Source organism: Haemaphysalis longicornis, unplaced genomic scaffold (genome assembly GCF_048455015.1).
Source record: "Haemaphysalis longicornis isolate Haplotype H1 unplaced genomic scaffold, Haemaphysalis longicornis Haplotype H1 scaffold_2, whole genome shotgun sequence".
Taxonomy (NCBI): Eukaryota; Metazoa; Arthropoda; class Arachnida; order Ixodida; family Ixodidae; genus Haemaphysalis; species Haemaphysalis longicornis.
Window position 1 is genome coordinate 143,615,954 of NW_027526295.1, and position 20,999 is coordinate 143,636,952.

Genomic DNA, 20,999 nt, shown 5'->3' on the forward strand with positions numbered 1-20,999 from the left:
TTAAAACCATATTGAGAGAATATAATTATAATATAGTTAGCTACGGCACTCTGCAGTGTTACCACTCGTTATGTTGTTCATGATACACTTGGTAGCGCAACAGTCAGTCAAGCAGGCTATTATAGGTATTATATTTTAGTTCTCTTTTAGGGAAATTAAATAATATATTTGTTGCCAGGAATTTGCAGTCTGTACAATTGAAGCGTTGTACCACTTGTTCTTTAATATCACCGAAAGAAAATGAACACATAAACATATGTTATAAATGACAAAATTTTTTATTGCGCTCAATCCGAAACGATTTTGCTCATTGTATTGAGGATTTACAACTGTCCTTAACTACCCAGGAGTTTGATATCGTGCAACTTGTGTGGATCCAAATGGTGATCGTAACCGGAATCTGCAAATATAGCCATCAAGTTCAAACTACACCGCAGTTAAGTATCAACCATGAGCTAGGTTGCAGAGTGCCCTGCCCTGATCACTGTACATGAATAAGAAAAAATTGTCCTTGCTGCTCATCAACGGGAAACAACACGCGTACGCAACGCACCATGCCATGCGCTGCTAATGTGTGCATGGTCGCTTAGCAACCGCGGTGTACATAGATACAAAGGTCTATACCGTGAAACGGGCATACATGTTGTTACGACGATAACAGGAAGATTTTCAAACTTTCTCCTCAGCTAACAGCAGCTCTGGTCGTGCTCAGACTTCACACGAAGGTCCCATTTTGTGGTCTATTTAGTTTAACACTAGGAACAATGACGGAGCTTACGTGTTTATTCTGAGAATAAAAAAAAACAAATTTCGTTCATGGGAAAATGGCTGCCGATTTGGGCGTGTAAGCCAGAGCAAGCTGACCTTGGAGCGACGTAGCCACTTGGGGTACGCAGAGCAACACGGACGAAAGGGGCTTTCAGTATGAAGGAGTCATATGAGAAAGCAGAAAACCAGAAAATACCTCGTTCATAGTTTGCGATGGTCACAAAGTTGCATAACAGCTAACACCAATCATAAAGTATCCCCAGGTTCAACGTTGCCAGTAAATGTTGCATGTGTTTTGCCATCTGCTTTTATATTCTCTGATCGTCTGCTACCTCACTTGGCTGTCTGCACGGCAGAAAGGAGCCAAGTGAGGTAGCAGACGATCAGAAAACCTGCTTTCACATTTTCTGGTGGTCTGCTACCCCATTTGGCTCTTTACATAGCTTATGTTTTATTGTCCGTGCTGCTTTCTTAAAGTTTGTATGATATGAATGTTGTATTACTCTACATAATTAAGTAATCGGAATTTGATTACACTTTCCTGTGCTTGCTGCTATTGTCTTGTATGTGGTTTCCATGGATTTGCCCAGCTGCTAAGGCACTTTTACCCGGGAAATCACTCCAGTTTCTGGGAAATAAAAACTGAACTTAACTGAACTGAAAGAGGGTGAATCCCCATCATCCGTTTCGCTGTGCGTAGCCCCGGTGGTGCCGTCGTTCCGAGAATTGCTTGCACTGTCTCACACGTCCAGATTGGCCGCCAGTTTTCCATAGGCGAAAATCATTTTTATTTATTTTCAGAAATAACACGTAAGTGCCGCCATGTTTCTTGGTGTCAAACAAAATAGACCACAAAATGCGACTTTGTGAAGTTTGAGCGCGAACCGAGCAGCGGTCCGGTCGGGGAAGAAATTTAAAGTTTTCCAATTATCATTGTAACACTATATTTAGTAGACTTTGATTGGCCCATAATGAACCCATTCACACTACTCTAAAAAAGGGCGCCATATTTGTCCTACGTTGTCTGGTGTGTGAACTAAATCTGAGAAGTAGGAACTTTGAGCACCAGCAATATTTGGATAATTTAAGCTATATTTGACCATATTAACAGACAATATTTGACTTCATGTTGGGCTACTCCAAACAATTAAGTTCAAAGCGCTCTTTCCAGGCTAAGAATAAGAAGCGCACGCAATACACTAACACCGTTTATACGTTATTCTACCACGATTACGCGACAGTTGTGGATACGGCCCTTTGCGCACATTTGAATTGAATGTGGGGTATCGCACGCAGTACAAATCACGTCATTTTCTTAAACTATTTACCATCGGAATTCGATGACGTCAATCACTGTTTATACCCAATAAACCCATGTTTTTATCAAAGCGTGTGTTATTTTACCCTGACGGCAATGAATTCTTCTCTCTTTTCTGATGCAGGTCTCCTTCCCCCCCCCCCCCCCTTTTACTTCGTTAGCGCATAGCTCGAAGGCGCACCATGATGCTCCCCCTATAGCATCTGTGCGGTGAGTAAAGGGCCACTTTTGTTGCTCTTGGGACTTCGAAAAAAAATGCGGCTTGGCCATAACCCCTTCTAGCAGTCGTTGTCGGCGGCGGGGGTGCCTGACTCATCACCACCTGCGTTGAAAGGGACTCCTCCTTTTCTTCCCGGCCTCCGACAACAAAATACAGTGGCCCTGTGGCAGGAATCACGTGATTTGTGCTTGGTGTTTAGTTTTTTAAGGAGCGCGCGCAAATCACTCGAACGGCTGTTTGTTCATTGGCGCTTTGGGTTACCAATACCGGTTCGCGTCGAGCGCCCTTCAGTTCGCCGGCAGCATCCGATATTACGTTACTCCGATTCAGTCATGCAATTACACCAGAGTGCGGCTCCTGTTGCAGTGGCTCTTGTTCCCTCGTCACAGATTAAGTAGTTCAGTGTTGCTCTCCGGTCTTTGGCGTTAACACTGAGGCTGCCCTCCTGCGCGCCGCTCGTCCACCATGCTACCCATACATGACGGAGGCTATGGAGCTCTGTACGGGGACGCCTTCGCCAATGTAACACTACCCTTGCCAGGGCAAGGGCTCATGTTTTGTGTTTTTTATGCAATGCTATTGTTATAACTCCGCATGACTGTACGTCTTCATTGAGAGCTATATACACCCGCAAAAATTAATTTTGACTATATCAGAGGAATGTCAGAAAATTTTAAGTAATTTATTGTATAATTTGGAATGACCAAACACTTGGTTCTGGCTTTCTTTGCACATTTGTGTACATGAACCAATAAAATTCAAATACTATTTCTATTTGCAAGCCCTCCCCTTTGACGATACATTTGATTAGGTTCGTGTGAAGTTGGGGCTGCTTGCTCCTACTCCTAATCTCAGTAAGAGATTTGTGTATATGTTTTAAGCACGCTAGCAGGTAAGCGTCACTGATATGTCACAAATAGGGCTTAGTGCTGAGTCTTTATCATACATTTTAATCACGGCAAATGCTTAACGGAGTCATTTCTTACCAACCACTTCAAATTGTGATATTGCTTTGGACCCTTAGCACCGCTAGTGAGCTTCAGTAGCGATTTCAAAGTAAGAATGCATGCCACAGATTAAGCTCGCTTTGACATCTTTGATTTTCTTATTCTTCCTAGCAGGAAGCCGGCTTTTATTTACTGACGGGGTCATTTATTCGCTATTGTATATGCAAGAAAGGATAGCTGCAGCTGCGGTGCAATGTCGCGTGTTTTCCGCAAGAGGCATGGAATAGGTAACTGCGCACAATTAAAAGGCTAGCTATTCACCAGCCCACAATTAATTATGCCCTGATCTGAAATGCTAAGGGGTTGTGTCATGTCTGTAGTGCAGCTCAAGCTAGGAATCACATTAAGTTGCTATTAGGACTTCCTGCTTATCAGAAGCAAAGAAATGACAAAGCAATTTTATCACCCAGTGCGTACTACGCAAGCCTAACAGAGGTCCAAAATGGTTACTGAATTGATCGGAGAAAATCGCGATAAGTCATGGACAAGAAAACAAGATGAATTAGCTCCACGCCAAGAGAAACACGACGGTATTTGCAGTAATTGTGGCACTATATTTTGCAGCAAACCGCACCTACCACTCGCTGTAGCTCACTGATTTTAGTTAGGACCGGACAAAAAGGATCAACGCACGCAACGCAATCAGCGAACTTACAACTGATTCATTTTTGCAGCGCACTCTCCTATACGCAGAACTGTTTTTTGGCGCAGGTGTGCAACCAACTATCCCCAGAGTCAACTTCGCGTCTACCTTTACCACAATTTGCTCGTGTGGCAGATTCGCTCATTGTTTTCATATGTATAGAATAAAGCAAAAATTATAAAGGAAACGTGGGGCGTGCTTCTTACACCCTGCAAAAAAAAACATACAAAAATGTACTTATGTCATTCAATTGCACGTGATATATATTGTTGAAGTGTGCGTAATTGCACGACCAGTTAAAGTTTAATATTAATTTTTCAGCTGCTTACGAGTGGTGCCAGCACGGGTACACATTCGTTTTTGTTCATGCGACAGCTTTGCGCTCGAGACGAGGTGCAGTGAAAAAATCTGCGATGAAACTCAACTAGCTGCTCATAAACACTTTTTCAGTTATCCCAAGTAAAACGTGTTATGATATTAGGTGGCACGCCGAGGGAGCAACTTCTTCTTTGGCCTATAGTGACTAAAGAAAACGTTATTGAGGGAGAGTGGCGCAAGCTGTGGTCCAGTGGCCGATTTTACTGCGTACTGAATGGTCCGCTCAAGGCACATCGGAAAGTTTTGCTGTCGCGATCACCTACTTTCGACCGTGAAGCACGTGCCCTCCAAGACTGATAGACTCTGCAGATCCACGGTTTGATTTGAATTTCCAGTATACGGCAGGGCATGAAGCTGGAAGACATCTAAGGTCCGCCTTTAAGTGTGTAACACGACAGCCGGGCAGAAGCCAAATGCGCAATAGGAGATCTAAGAAAACTCCGACTCAAAAGGGCGCCCGGAACCGCCAGACCTTGAAGCACCCTCCAAACACGTGTTCTCTCTAGCAATTCAGCAGCAGCCGCGCGCTGGTAGGCATTCTTCATAAACCAGCGATTCTGGTACGACCATGGCCAGAGTGCGCCACGACAGACGGGAACTGGGAGATTCGTTAATGTAAAATTCACAATTTTCGCTACCCGGCGGGAGCTCCTTACTGCGATGACGTCAAAACATGTTGCGATGTTAAATGTACGACTTTTCTTGTGGTAAGGAAATGAAGCCTTGTGGTCGGATAATTTCGCATAAACGTTTACCGCTTAAACCCAATACCCAAAGGCAGCTCTTAGTTGTTTGCGGCCGCAGTAGTACACAAAGGCCGCCACGTATTCGTCTTCACGCGAAGACCATTATTGTAATCGTTGGGGTCCTTGGTAATAAAATGGTTTAAGTGTCATATCTGGCAGCGCATTCCTCGTTAAAAATGTAACGCGAAACTGGTACAATTCGCCTATAATTGCCAATCAATTACTCCGTTTACCACGTTGTTGATCCAAGTTAAAAGCCAAGGTAAAATGCTAACCTTTGGTTGTCATACCACTGTGCTCTGTTTCGAGGCTGATTGGAGGGTTTAGGCAAAAATATTTCCAATTACGAAGAGTTATATTTTTTCCATCGTTTGTTGGATTGCGTTGGTTATAACACAAAAAGGGACTACACGGATCCCACAAATCGCAGAACAAGACGGAGGCGATCTGGTGGATCCTAGCCATGACAGTTTCGGTGTAATAATGATCATTTAATTCTGGATGTAGCCGAATAAAAAAATGAAGGAAGCCAACACTAGCGCGTAAGGCTTGAAGGCAGCGAAGCTGTACTCAATCATTACGACCATCACAACGATTTAGCTCCGCTATTGCGGCCAATTGCTTCTCCTTCACTTTCGCAACTACCTTTACTCCATGTTTGTTGGCATAACGGCAAAGGAGAAGAATCAAAGAAGCAGAACGAAAAAACGGAACGCGCACAATCAAACTAGCCGCCCGCTGGTGCAACGTGTACCCTATCGGGTGCTCTCTGTCGAGAAGGTGGCGTGATTCCTCTACCCACAGTCATAGCCGAGTGAATATGCCGTTGGACTCTCTGGTAGTAACTCATGGTCGCAGCCGAAGGGTAAGACGAATGACTCGAATCCCGTTGGTCTACAAGACCCAGGTTCGAATCTTCCCGTTGTTGATTTCTTTTCCTTATAATGTTATGCTGAGTTTTATGAAACGCCGGAATCAACGGATTGGTAAACCGATAAGCGGGTAAATGAGCAAGACTTGCTGAAACACTATCAATTGTAGCTTGCCAAGCGCGGGCTGGATCTCTGCTACCTCATCTGGCACTGCCCAAGTTTTTTCGCTTTGGTACATTTTTTCCTCCTAACCACGACAACTCAACTTACATTGACTGAACATCCCTCTCACACGACACACTCTTCGATATCATCATTTATGCCCCCAAAAGCGGCCTAGTACGGGCAATTTAGCAGTGGTCTGCACGACGACTGAAGAGATCCCTTGAAGACGACATCATAAGGAGTGGGATCAGCCCTCCCCATTCCCCCTTCCCCCCCATGACCTTTGCCCTTTCTTTTTTTAATAAAGTTAACAACTCTAACAGCTGATTGAACCTCCCCATTTGGTTACAATTACTTACGATCGGTGGATTGGCAACATGGTTCTTTTTCCCCTTGTGAAGGATATTCTTTCTACTGAACGGCTCCTAACAGTTAGTCGAAACGGTTTTCTTGCCAATTAGTACGAAAATGCTTGCTCACTCACCCACGCACCCAAAAAGCAGCTCAAGAAAACACAGCCGAGTTTATACCCACGCCTCTCGACTACCAATCCTGAAAGAGGCGGTGTTACAATTCCCCTGGAAGTAAAAGAACAGATTAGATGCCGTCATTCACGCGTTAAGCTCGCACCGTGCTAGAATTACAGCATGACTCACCCAAGAACCATGAAGGAGAAAACGCAGCTCGATACAAAGCCATTGGTACGAGTGTTGTTTGGATATCCACTTCTCCTGAAAGAATGGCGTAGTCTGCACAATGATCTGGGGTAAGGACGGCGTAAGCTAATTTGGGCTGGTGCATTAATTCATACTCACATAGCGTGACCGAGGGCGTGGTTATAGGCACAAACAAATAGCGCTGACGTTCCCAAACCGATAAAGGCCTGGCACACGTACACATTCCAAAGTTTTCTGTAAAACACATGAACACGAAGCGTAGAGATATTGTGTGATGCTTGGAGAAAACGAGAGGGGCCATTTTTTTAACAGGTTGCGCAATAAAATCACAGGTGTGCATTAACCAGGTTAGATCATTTTATCTGAACCTGTAGTAAATGGTCTGTTGGTATGATTGTGCCGTTGACAACAACACAATCAAGATCAAAAATTCTACAGCTGGACTACATGTATGTCAACTCGGTGATATATATATTGATAAAATTGTACCTATGTTCGATATGTTCTCGGCTCTCTGACTGCAAAATATTATTGTAAAGAATTAGTTCGCACCTATTTCACGTGTGGTTTGCTTAGGAAGAGAGTAGCATAGGTACAGCGAAGAGCAGAAGTTTACGGACCACGAAAGCAGCCATTCTGAGTTATTTCTCCGCAGCCTGGCATCTCGGAGTACAATGTGCGGTAGGTTTCATTAGTTCAGTAATTCTAAAACATCTAGCATGCATTCGACACTTTATCGGGCTGCTATAGGAAAAGAAATAACCTAAATTGCCGTTTGCCTGGTCCGTAACCTTTTGATCGTGGCTGTACATATATGTGTAGGATATCAAGAAATCCACAACTGAATAAGCAACGTTTGATAACGTGCATAACACAATTACGCAAAATCCTTCATAATTCCAAACCACAGTGGCTAAACGTAACTGTATTATTCAACCAATGAGTCAGTATTCAAGTAACAACCGATCCTGTGTACTTTAACCAACAGCAATTAAGTTTATTCAATGTTGACAAGAAAATGAATTTATTAGAAGCTTTGTAAGGTCGCCCTTTAAGCGCATTCGTAGATATGAGACAACCACAGGGGGAAAGGGGGACCCTGCGGCATTGAAGAAAACGGGTGAAGTGAAGAGTTTTTGTCCACTTAATGCAACCAATCACTTAGCGAGTTTCAATAACAAATCCAGTTAGTTACGGCAGGCCTTATGAGAAAGCAAGGCAAGAAATATTAACATCTGCATGAGACTGACGCCCACAGAGCACCTGTAGAATTACGTTTGTGTCTTTTTGGTTAGTTTAAAATGAATGTCGCAGGTTAATTTAGCGAATAATTTTAACGCTTAGCATAAATGTTTCCATGCGTTCTTTTCAATGCGGCAATTAAATACTTAAAGCTTCATTTCAGTTCTACGGCTCCAATAGCATTCCTTCATTGTGTAGCCCTACGCTCGCAATCTCTTGCTTTGTATTATGGCATTTTCCTGCAACCTCGCGGAGATAAAGTTGCCTCCGCCTGGTTTTTAATTATATGTATTTAAGTGCAGTTTCGCTAGTTACTTCCTACGTAACCTTTCGGAATGAACATGCTGTATTTTGCTTTGTCGGTAATGGCTTTGACCGAAGCTTGCGAAAGGGCATTGTTCACTTGAAACTTTAACTCTGCTCTGATTTTGTTTGTTTTTATTTTTTTCGCAGGCAAGTGTTTCTTTTATCAGCGCACACTTACCTCATAAGTGTATGCTAGACGCCAGCGCCGCCGTCTGCCACACATGAAACTCAGGCTTGCTGGCTTCCACAGGTTATCCTCTTTCTCGTTGCTCTTTCTGTTTTTATTTCAAGATTTCTTGCCGTTTCTACGAAAGCCGGGCATTTTATCTGACGCGTGGAATAGTGATCCGTTTTGCAATACGGAGAACCACACGTTTTCATTAAACCAAGCGTCATGGACTTGTTTGCTTTAAACATCCTCGCTACAGTTTCAGATGCAGAGCATCTCTTGCTCGGGGGGATGTCACTTGTCCATGCCCCGTCCGCAACGCCTCTTATGATGAGTGTGGCAGGATGCCCCTAGGGATTGGCCAACCAAAGAATCCATCACGAAATAGCTTCACGTTCAACCACCGTAAGGGAATCGCTGAAGAAGAAGAAGGAGAAGAAGAAAAAGCTGGGAAGAGGAGGGCGTGTACGTTGCTAATCCATCACGACATACCTTCGCGTTAAACCACCGTCGTCATATTCCCGTAGGGGAACCGCTGAAGAAGAAGGAGAAGAAGACAAAGCTGCGAAGAGGAGGGCGTGTCCATTGCTCTCAGCCGGTGCACCAGTGTCAACAACCTTTACCTCACCAACGCTGACGGAGACTACCGATTCTACCTCAGAGACAACATAACAAGAACATGATGGACGAGCTTCGGCGCCTCGAGAACCACAGCCTACTCACCGTCACACACCAGTACTTGCGTGCCTTTGCCACGGGTGTGGACCCGGACGCGGAATTCCCTTTGGCGCTACTATACCCCACATCACTCAACATAACGGCAACACAATAGAACCACACGGAACTCCCAAGATGCTTCGCATCCTCATCAGGGTTCCCCACCGAAGATGGTGTAAGTTTTTCGCAACTGATAAAGAACTCTCCTGTTGGGCTTCCACAGTCTATACGCTAAGTCTTTGTATGGGACGTGAAAAGCCTGGGTTACATTCCTGCCAACATTTTCTTCTAGATCGATTTTACATATCCTTTTTGCCAATACTCCTGATTTTTTCGTTGAAATATTTGCGTCCTACTAAATGTGTCACCACTTATAAATAAATTTGTTTCACCCATGTAACGCCGGCTGTGTATCATTAAATAACGTAGGTTCGATGCCTGGGAACGTAACATTAGCGCATTGTCGAGTGTTTCGTAAGACAACCCATGTAAAATTCATGTCCTCGTGCTGAATAATTACTTGACTGATATGTAGTACTTTTCTCTCAGGAGAATATCTCTGAAATTACGTGTGAGCGCGTTAAAAACACTTATCCTCATGTGTCATCCCGTAGCCCTACCTCCTGCCACACATAAGGGCGCTGCTAGTTTCCTGGACGCAAGAACTGCCTAGAAGCAGTTCTTGCTTTTAGGAAGCCATTTATCTAAAAGACATTTATTGCCAGAAAGTTAGCCTCACCTACCCCGTCGTACCCGTAAAAATACTCGTATTTTTATTCCGAGGTCGAGGTGCAAAAACTAAGTTCTCAGCTCAAAATGCCCTTCAAAATACCTTATATAAACGTATCTCCATTAATACCGGTGTGTTCAGGTGGCGCCGAACGTGATCCTTGTTCTAGATAATCGCGAAGTACTAACCTGGTATATAGGTTTGGATTAGTTGCTCTGCGCTGACGTACATATAATAAAGACCATTCTAGAAAAGTACAACTCAGCGCGAGAAAACATCATCTGCCCCGTTAAACTGCGCAAAAAGTGATAGATTCTGATCGTGCATGCGCAATGGTGCTTGCAGGAACACTAACACTTAACTTCTCACTCAGGACAAACTCGTGGCTCAAGTACGCGTCTACATTGCATTGCAGAGCTCAAAAATCTCAAGTGCTAATTAAATATATTAGAAGTACGGAATATCTACAATATAAACTGTGACTTAGAATGCAATGGGCAAATAAACCAGGATAGCTGGAGCATTTTGACGAAAGCGTTTCTCGGGCGATGATAATGTTGACACAGTGGCAACATTCCCTGGTGGTCTATTCCCCTTCACCTTTGCCGGAACAGACCCTGCCTAAATACTATAAATGTTGGCACTGAAAAACGCAACTCGGCGATTGACCGTTACAATCTTCCAATGTTGGATTCGAAAACATAATCATGGCGGATTGGGTCAAGATGAACTGGGAAGCAAGCACGACAAAAAGCGGGAAGTCTAAAATGCACGCCTTGTTAGTGAACAACGTGAAATTGCAAGACATGTTTGGCGTTGTAAACGCAACGTGAAATTATTTGTTGGGCTTCCCTGAATGTACAGTACTAGACAATACAGGAAATTGCATCGGCACGGCAGATCTTACACAATGGTTGAAAAGGCAACGGTCGATTTAGTTTCTACGGTTTTTACAGTGAGAAGTGTTTATATCAGGAAATAGCGACAGGCTTTAGCACCTCCTAATTTCTGCACCCGACTACTGGTTCTGTACGTTAGCACATATAACCGCAATGATATGAAATAGATAACAGTGGTGATGAAAAGTGACAGTCATGGCTTCGCAAGATAGCTAGTCTGGACGCAATTTTTGGTGCGCAAGCTTGTGTGGCCAGATCTTCTAAATTGTTCGTTTCTGGCGGTCCTAGGACATAAGCACGACCCGCATTGTCACTCCAGCCTAAACGTTCCTGAATCCAGCCTATATAAATACAGAAAAATTAATTTGACAATAAACATAATGGTGTGAAGGTAATGCTCCATAGTGCACTGTTACTGTAGTTCACCTCATAGAAATGTACCTTTGATCTCCCAGCACTGGCAACGGCACCAACACAAGGTATGCTCCACAGCATAGGCACTGTCCAAAAACCATGTACCAGCAATCACCCTGTATAGAGAAGGGGAGTACGTCACACCCGGCACACTGTTACGATAGTCTCCACAGCGTGACAATTAGCCAAACTTTATCAGTAAACGGCTTGGGTCATGATGCACAGCCTATATATTTTCCTAAACCCATGATCACCCCAACCGCTGCATAAAATAAATGTAAGGTGCCAGCATAAAATTTCCCTTAAACCGGGTACCAGCATGCACACTGTATGAAAAAACCGAAGACTTGCTGCATAGAATTGGAATGCTACTCACACAATCTACCAATGATCACGAGGAGGAAAGAAACTGCTGATATCACAAAGGCACGACCAGTTTTTAAAATTAGTTACAAGCACCCCGTTGTAGAGGAACGTCACAAACACCACCCTGCAAGGCGTTGCCTCATTTCGAAAGCTGTATTCTAGCAAGCAGACTGTTACCCTAAATGGCATAACTGAATGCGCGCAAAACTGATGGCTTGATAAAACTGTGGTCTAGCAATCAGGCTGCACAAAAACCTTCCGGTTGGACGTATTGGCTGTGAAAAAAATAAAATATCGTGCGAGAGCATTTTTACACCAAGAAATTTGTCATGTGCGCCGCAAGTTGGGTCATGCAGCATCGGCCTTTGCATGGTTTGCAATGCACAAGGTTGCTTGAGCATGCTCATTTGCATTCTATGTGACTCTAAGCGGATATGTTCCTATTTAAGGACATTGTTCAATGTGAACATCTGCTGTGAATAGTCATGGGTCTGGCATGCCGCATTTTTTTTCGCAACTTCTTAACAGAATCTCTACCTTCGTTTGCAAATTTATTTCACGTTAACCAAAAGGAGCACTTGCTCTCAAGGCGAAGAGACAACGCCTATAGCAGCACATGCTACCGGACTTCCCTTTTAACGCTTTACTTTTAATGAACCGCCCGTCCGTCTAAAAGAGTGGTTAAGAAATCGACTTAGCAATTGAGAGAACACGTTTGGCGCCGGCTGCGCTAGCATTTTTTTACTGTGAGCATTACGACAACTGTGGTGCAGAAAATCCGCCTCCGTAAGCAGCCCGTTGACCGAAACCGAAAAAACACGGATAACACCTTGTGGTACCCACTGAAACCCGTAGGGCCGTAAGACCCTTCCCCACAGATAGAGTGTGAGAAGGATGAGAGACATTTGGCTACTTGCGAGCACCGCGAGGGGTACGGTGATGTAAGCGCTAGAGCGAGGCTGCTTTGGTAATCCTACGTTACGTCAATAGGCTCTGGCCAGCTGCACGGGAACATTACCTGACTGCATAAGTGCAGCAGTGCTTAGCCCTGCGCACGGGCGTGGCCGATGCAACATGCGTCCGTGGAGCGTCCCAGTGGAAACCGACATACTGAATTTCGCGCAGGAGACGCTATTCTCGCCATCGAGAACAAGTTCCGTCCGCGCGTCGGCGCCACGCCGGCAGCAGGCTGCGGCTAACTCGCAGTTCCGTGTCATGCAGAAAACATTTTCCGCGGGCCTCTGGGAAGTGCTTACGGTGCGACAGTTAGTACAGCGTCGACGGTTATCATGCGAATGTGACGTTACGAACCTGTCGTCACCGACCTTGACCGCCTCTGCCTAATGCGCGCGCAGCAGCGGACTCTAAAGTGACCCTATTATGCCGTATCACGTGCTGCACTTTTTGTAGACGTGTGATAGATGCGCTGCCGTGTGTCTGCATTGGGAGGGAACTACAGTCTTCATCATAACGCAACAGATCTTGAATTTGACGTGCAAAGGAGCCAGAGCTCAAGACAATAGTTTATTTGCTCAGCACACGCTCCATACCAACAAACGAAAAAAATGTTTGCTTGCTGTCACTGCTTTTACAAGAGAAACTGAAGCTTACAGGTTGCCTAGCATAGGCACTACCGTAGTACTGACTACCAGACATGATTCTGTACAAATAAACCACATACGTCAAGAGACATAGCTTATGCACCGTGCCAACATCATATACACACAAGCAATCAACCTGTACAATAACACGGCACATGTTAACGTGCGCCCTACAGGCGCCTCTATAAGACACATTGCCACCGACAAAGCTGTAAAACACAGCATTAGGACTCTCGCAACCATGTATACGGGCATCCATCCTGTACAAAAAAGCAGCCTACGTCAGTGAGTAGCATACGAACCATCCTAAAGCCTTGTGCCAGCTGTCGCAAAGTACAAAAAAATGCTATGCGTGATGGTACGATATGTTCCTTCCTTAACTTGGGTAGCGGCAATTACAATGAGTCCAAAGCATATACATCTGCGGTTTCTGACCTGCAGAATTCGGAAGGCCGGCCTTGCCCGCTTTTTTTATCCACCTCCTACCATTTTCAGAATTCATCGTTTATTACTCATTTCTATCGCCTGCGCAGCCTTCTCACAAAACCAACAATAGTCCTGCACCAAATGACGGCGTACGTCAGACTGCACAGCATATGGACTACCCAAAAACCTCCCACAAAAAATTACCGTGTATAAAACTGGCGCATGTTGTTCTCCAGACATTCACAATTTACTAAAAAACGGTTTCCAAAAATAAAATTCACGAAATATAGCGTAACTTTTGCTTTGCAGCATACTACACCCTGTCCCGGTATTGTACGAACAAGCACCCTGCATGCGGAGATAGTATATTGTCACTCATCGACGAGAGAAGCTAGGTCCATGTTTAAATAACATTGGTTAGACCAACGTATGCATCGCAGTAAACGAAGACAACCATAATGCGGCCAAGAAACAGCCACTAACCTGACATACACGGTTTACGGTAGGCTAATCAAGCGCTCAAGCTTTTTCTCTTTCAAGCTTTTTTTTTATTATGCTTTTCAGTTATCGCATATAATTGATGTAATTGTTCCGCAACAGACTTTGACTGAGTTACTTTTCAGTGACAATTTGTTTTACAAATTTAAATGAGAAATTAAAGCGGCCTAATAAATGAAAACAGCACTTTTCAAAGCAGTAAAAACGAATTGGAAAAGTAAACTTTCCCCTCACTGATACAAAATTTAGGTTCACCCTACCTTGTAGTTTGAGATGACACCAGCGATTATACATCCGAAAACGTAGCAGCCAAATTGAGCCGTGTACACCATGCCTATCTCTGCGTTAGTCAGCTCAAACTGCAAAAAGTGGAATACAAAAATATTCAATCAATAAGTTGTATTTTGCTGCTGCTACTAGCGCAACCTCCATAGAAACACAGCGTATGTAATCACACTGACAACTCACAGAATTTGATAAATAAATTAAAAATCGAAACTGAAAACATAAGCACGAAACCCAGGAGGAGAATGTACATGGCCTACCGTTCTTCACAGCCATGCAAAAAGCGTTTCATACCAGTCTGTGTAAGAGTTTATAAATAAACAGAACAGCGCATAACTTGCCTGGGAAAGTCATTCTCCGGACTGGGCATTGCTTGGGAAAATTCCTAATCGTTTTTAGATGTTGGTAAGCATTCACATATGAGGTAAGCAATATGAGCTGAAAAAAATTTGATTACTGAAAGGGCTTTTGGCACATTCAACAAGTTCCAAACACTCCTTCCTTTTGGAGCCAAGCATTGTACCTATGGAGCTGCCCCAGTGGCGCTAGTTCGCACGGTGCACATACACGAAGTACAAAATACCCGTTGCGGCATGAACTCCCACGTGAATACCCTGCAGACCTAGGATTTATTGGAAATTTGGTCACTTTTGTAAACTTGTAAAACAGCATAACTTCATAAGCATTCAACTTCAGGCATAAACTGCAAAACAGCATGCATAAGGCTCCTATGCGTTTATTGGAAACTACTCTCGAAATTTGAAATCTCTTCATAAACAACTTTTAACTTTGCGTTCATATCGCATCTTACCTGTGTTCAGTTCATTAACTGTGCAAAGTGCAAAAAAACGGCTCTCTTTTTTACAGGATCTTAGTACAAAATCCCAAAATGTGTTCTGGGGTACTTGTATTGATAACATCACACGAGAAATTGCCATCGGATAGTACACGAAATGGTTTGTCTGAAATAAAAACTGATCAAAGAATGCCAGCAAGGACACGAAACTTAGCAGGTAGGCTCCAGCAAATCGAAGATCAGTATTGCATTTAAGACAATCGTTTCAATTTGGGTCCTGGTAGGATGCGAGCCCGGGGACACTCGAGTGCAATAAGAGCAAGAAACCCAACCCGATACGCTGTGGTCTTTGACTCCAAATCCTGTGTTAGAAGCGTGTACTGGCGCCTATATGGGCATTTATTATGCAATAGCCAAGGCAAATTTAACGGCTAGTAAATAACGAGGGCACCATACGTCTTTATTGTTTAACCATGTGAATGCGGGAATCGTGGTGTCATAGTAACCATGGGGTAAATAATGCATAGGAACTAGGATGTTGGAAATGAGATGACAATATTTTCAGCAATCCGAACTTAATCGGATTGCCAGCATCCTACACAGTGCTTAGTTGTCCTTGTATGTTTTTATCACTGTTACGTTTTTTTTATATTGCTCTCAGAAAAATATATACTGCTGCGGATGTAGATACAGTGAGAACGCTGTGTGTTGCAATCGGCTGTGCTACAGAAAAGCGAAAAAGGGACACGATTCCTATGTTTTGATCTCACGCTTGTAGCAAAAAGGTGAAACTCAAGCTTAAGTTCTGTATTAGTTTCCTTGGAAGGGAAGAGTTTACCGCGAGCTTAATACTGGCACAATTTATGTGGTAATAGAAAATCAGTGCCGTATGGTTGAATCTGCGCAAAATGTTGTACGGTTACGAGTACACTGAGTGAATTGATAAGTATTCCAGGAATATTTTTCTAGAGATTACATGTTTTGGATGTATAGGCCGTAGGAAGTTAAATATATAACAACCATTACCACTATGAACGGTATACGTACCGACTATTTCTTTTAGTTTCAACCAATATTGGGACATTCACCTTTGCCTATATTCCAAAAACTATGCGGAAGTTGCAGCTTCTTGCAGCACGACAATTTTAGAAGGATGTTACTGGGACTGTATCTTTTTCGCGAATTAGAGCATCAACACGATCACAACTTCTCTTGTTATGCGAGTGCTAGCATACTTCACTTCGCATTTCTTTTCAAATAGTATGTCGAGTGAAATTCATTGTGAGTTAATATTTTTGCGTCCGCAAGGACCAAATTCTTCGCACTCCTCAGCTACCCGTTCAAATGCGTACGGGCCAATTCCTGTTTCTAAGGGCTCCTAACTTAATGTTTACTCTCTGGCGTTGCAGAATTGCATCCTGCATCCTGCATCTTGCATCCTGCATCTTGCATCCTGCAAAATTTGAACAATGTTTTTTTCTCTTCACGTGTCCTACAGCAATGAGCCGAATATGAATACTTGGGACTGTTCATGCTGTTATTTTTTCGTAAAATTGTGACAATGTGCAAACCCACCACTGCAGTTTCGGCCACGCTATTTCTGGTTTTTGTTTTTTTGTGGCTGCTTAATTTTGAAAACGTGGAGTTGCAAAGTCACTAGAAACAAACATAATAAATTTGTGAGCTTGCGTAGATACAAAATTTCACCTTTTTGTGAGGGCACCATGAAAATTTGTAGAAAATTTATTTATGGTTTGAGGGGCCTAAAACGTGCCAATGCTACACAGGTTATGAGGCGCGGCGTAGTAAACGGCTGCGGGTTATTTTGACCATTTGGGTATCTTTATCGTGCAATGAAATCTCCAACACTCGGGTGTTGTTGATTCCCGCTGCCATCAGAAAGGCGGTCCCTGCGGCCTGGAATCGATCCTACGTTCTTGGGTTTAACAGCAGAAACCCTTAGCCACTGATCAACCGCGGCGGGTGTAAATTGTACGCAACAACGTTCTTCTGGACGTTGTTAGTTTGAACGTAAGAAGAGTTGTTATTGTTCATAATAATAATGTCTGAGTCTGTGTGGTGTCTGCCAATGGAACTCAGTTTAGGAATGGGCTGGACAACTTATTTCGGGTATTACACACGGCTTAGTAGGTTAAGCAAGCATCCTAGTAGCGTATTGTCATAAATGAGATAACTTCATTAGTCCTTTTCTGGTACTTTTAACACTAAACTTGTGGATGCTCTCAGGTTTGTACTTCTCCCTGCTTGTAGAAAAATTGGGGCGTTTTGAAATTCAAAGAGAATGCGAAACACGCTAAAAGTAGAGTCTGGTATGGGTTCTCTCTACCGGAGACGATATAAGCTTTTCACTCTCCAGCAGAAGCAAACTTTTTTGAACTGTTTTGAACTTTTATTCTTTCCTAAAGAAGTTAGTATCCTTCCTTTCTAGTACCCATGTACAGAAGGGGAAAGGGTACCGCTGCTGTTAAGCTAGTCGCTTTTACGTGCAATTGGGCTTGCGAAGAAAATCTCGAAGAGTAAGCTTTTGTGGTCGAAGAAAACCAAGCATAAATACAACACCAATTTGACAACACTGTGACACCTTAGAACACATTGTGTGAAAATGAGACGGGCGTTATTGTAAATACACACACACCACACACACACACACATACATACATATATATATATATATATATATATATATATATATATATATATATATATATATATATATATATATATATATATATATATATATATATATATATATATATATATATATATATATATATATATATATATATATATATACATATATATAGTGGCCATGGCCCGCCGATTGAATGCTGCACCCTTTAATAAAGCAATTTACACTCCACGGTGTTTCAACAAATACAACCATAGCTAACAACCTGCCTGAAGAAAAGTTTATATTAAAACGAGTCCATGAATTGCACTTCCTCTAAGCAAGCCTAACTAGGGCACTGAATTCAAGAAAATAAATAAAATTCTGCATAAATTCAGCGAATTATCTACCAATGCGTAGCATTTTTATGCCGCCAGTCTTCAGTGTGAGTTTTTACAGTCAAAGTTCTGGGTTTTTCAAATTCCTGTCTGATCAATTATCTTTATTTACGCCATTATAACGATCCGAAGTGAAGCGTTCGCAAAATCTGTATAATTGTTGAAAAGCAGGTCGTTACCCTGGTTACACTGCTTGCCATTTTGTGTATTTTTTCATATTGCCGAAATGTATTATTTTGAAAATTTTGTATCACCAATTATCTCTATATACGCCATTATAACGACTATAGGTGGAACTTTCTCGCATCTGCATCATTACGGAAATGCAGGGCGTTACACGGTTCGCCAGTTTCCGAAAGTACTTTATATTTTTCCTATTTATTTTCAAAATTTTGTTCCCCAGATTATCTCCATTCGCGCTATTAAAACGATTACAGGTAGAATTTTCGCGATATCTGTATTATTGTGGAAATGCGATGTGTTATACGTTTTGACATTTCCCGTAGTTATTTGATATTTTTTTGTTTTTAGTTGTTCAAAATTTTGTTAAACTAATGATCTCCAGTCACGCCAGTATAAAGATTACAGGTTGAAATTTCCCGAAACCTGCATTATTGTGAAAATACAGGGCGTCACAAAGTTCGCCGCTTTTCGCAATTATTTTAGATTTTGCTTATTAATTAGCTTTTCAAAATTTCGTTCGACCAATTACGTCCATTTACTTTATTATAAAGAGAACAGGTGGAACATTCGAGAAAACTGCATTTTGTGGAAATGCAGGGCGTTACTCGTTTCGCTATTTTCCGTAATTTTTTTTTCGGAATTTCATGCGACCAGTTGCCTCTATTTACGACATCATAGCGATTACGGGTTGAATTTCCGCGATATCGGCATTTTTGTGGAAATGGTGTGCGTTACATGGTCCTGGCTGTGGGGGTACTCGGCAAAAAAAGCTACGCAATAAATACACGGTGCGCATACTTCCGTAAGACTTGGCTCCAACGTTGACTCATTGAATCCCGTGATGATCCATTCCATGGTCAAAGTGAACATATCAGCCAGGAAAACTGGATCACAAAGTAACCGCCAGTAACGAAGGTTCTCTTCCTCGGCATTAGGTCCTGTTTTGTTATTCTCTGCGAAACAACAGGGAGCGGTATGTGCGTTGCATTACCCATTCCGAATTATTTCCTCGTCGCATCATAAAGGTTGCTACTTGTTAAAATTTTTAGACCCACGCTGATGATCTAGCTTAAATATATCGGTTATCTTTCCTTTTTTTTCCTGCCTCGGCCAGTAAGTGTGCACAAGTGAAGAACAGTTCATACCTTTTGTTGAATTTTTGTCTGCTAACGCATTGCTCGCCATGCTACGCCACACAAGAAAATTCTGTCTCCTTACAGGGAAGTTTTCTTTCTACAATGCACACAGTGCTAGAAATGTTGCTCAGGCTTCATAGAACGACTGCGCGCCCTCAGTGCCAGTTAATTAAGTAAGCGAATCAAGATTGCATTAAAAATGGTATTCTCCGAACATGGAGTCTCACTTGACGTCCACTTTTGATTTTCTCTCGCACTGTCTATGTAATTCATGGTTTCGGCGAGTTGTGTGTATTCATAGGCGTGACATTCAAATGTAGATCGACGAGTCAAGGCATAAGCTGGCTGTTTTACTGACAAAAATGAATGTCAGTTCTATGCGTTTAACTTAAGGTATACGTATTTACGTATTTACGTAAACGTATACGTATTTACGTAAATACGTATACGTATTTACGACAACGGCGCTGTTTAATAGAGGGCTTCTATACGACCACAACACGTGCCGCATATTCGCCTCATGATTCGGGTGTCTAAGCTCTGGGCATCCATGTACCTAAAAATGGCTCAACCTACGCCTCGTCTTTAATTTTCTGAACCGATGTCGGGTAGCCGTTTATGAAACAAACTGTAAGAGAATTCCTTCTATGGGGCTCTGCTGTCTGCAAAACTAGAATAAACATTCCATTCGTAATGGTGGATGTTAAACTGCTAACGTTACCCCTACTCGACCACTGCAAATAGCCGCCTTTCCACTGTCATTGGTGAAGTGTAGAGTAACGAAAAATTGCTACCACAGGAGATTTTAGAGTTCGTGCTCTTGGGCAAAACGAAAGGTGAAATCTACGTGCACAAGAACCTTGTAACGATTATTCCAATTTGCCTAGCGGAGCCTTTGCTGTGCGCGTGGTTTTGATTATGTGACTATTAGCAATGAGGAACCGAACACATATAACCCCATATGCCATCCCCGTGCGATATCCACCAAGATTCCCTACATTTCCTTCATCTCCGCTACACCCTGTCCTTCTGTTCACTGCCGACGAATCAAAGAAATCGTTCGGCATGAGAGGCTTTGCAAAGCCACACATGTAACAAAATTTTTGAAGTGCGCTAAGAATGCTGATTGCACTGTATATTGTACGAAAACGCATATAACGCCTCCAAGTTGCCCCTTCTCTGGAGGATCTTTGATTCGCGGTGCAACGTGCAGCTCATTGTTTCGCTACACGGGCGTCGGCAGCACATTTTAAACTAGCCTTTTTCCCTGTTCTGAACGTCAGCCAGTCATTCGGCGTTTGTCCTGTGTAGGATGTATTTAAAGCATAACGTGCGTCTTGGTAACCATTAAAAAATGTACTGAAATTTTTTGTGTGCGAGGGAAATTGCTTGGTACTGTAAAAACGCTGG

General features: G+C 42.8%; 1 protein-coding gene across 1 annotated transcript in view; it reads right to left on the bottom strand.

Annotated features, from left to right (window-relative positions):
* Window positions 1-289: 289 nt before the first annotated feature.
* Window positions 290-20,999, bottom strand: part of LOC144167426 (MFS-type transporter SLC18B1-like) — a 36,122-nt gene continuing 15,412 nt past the window's right edge. The window contains exons 4-10 of the mRNA XM_077696692.1: window positions 19,252-19,406; window positions 14,423-14,521; window positions 11,299-11,387; window positions 6,933-7,028; window positions 6,774-6,848; window positions 6,602-6,695; window positions 290-400 (exon numbers count right to left, since the gene is read on the bottom strand). Coding sequence (XP_077552818.1) covers window positions 308-400; window positions 6,602-6,695; window positions 6,774-6,848; window positions 6,933-7,028; window positions 11,299-11,387; window positions 14,423-14,521; window positions 19,252-19,406 — 701 coding nt within the window. The 3' untranslated portion in view covers window positions 290-307. The remainder of the gene's footprint in view (window positions 401-6,601; window positions 6,696-6,773; window positions 6,849-6,932; window positions 7,029-11,298; window positions 11,388-14,422; window positions 14,522-19,251; window positions 19,407-20,999) is intronic.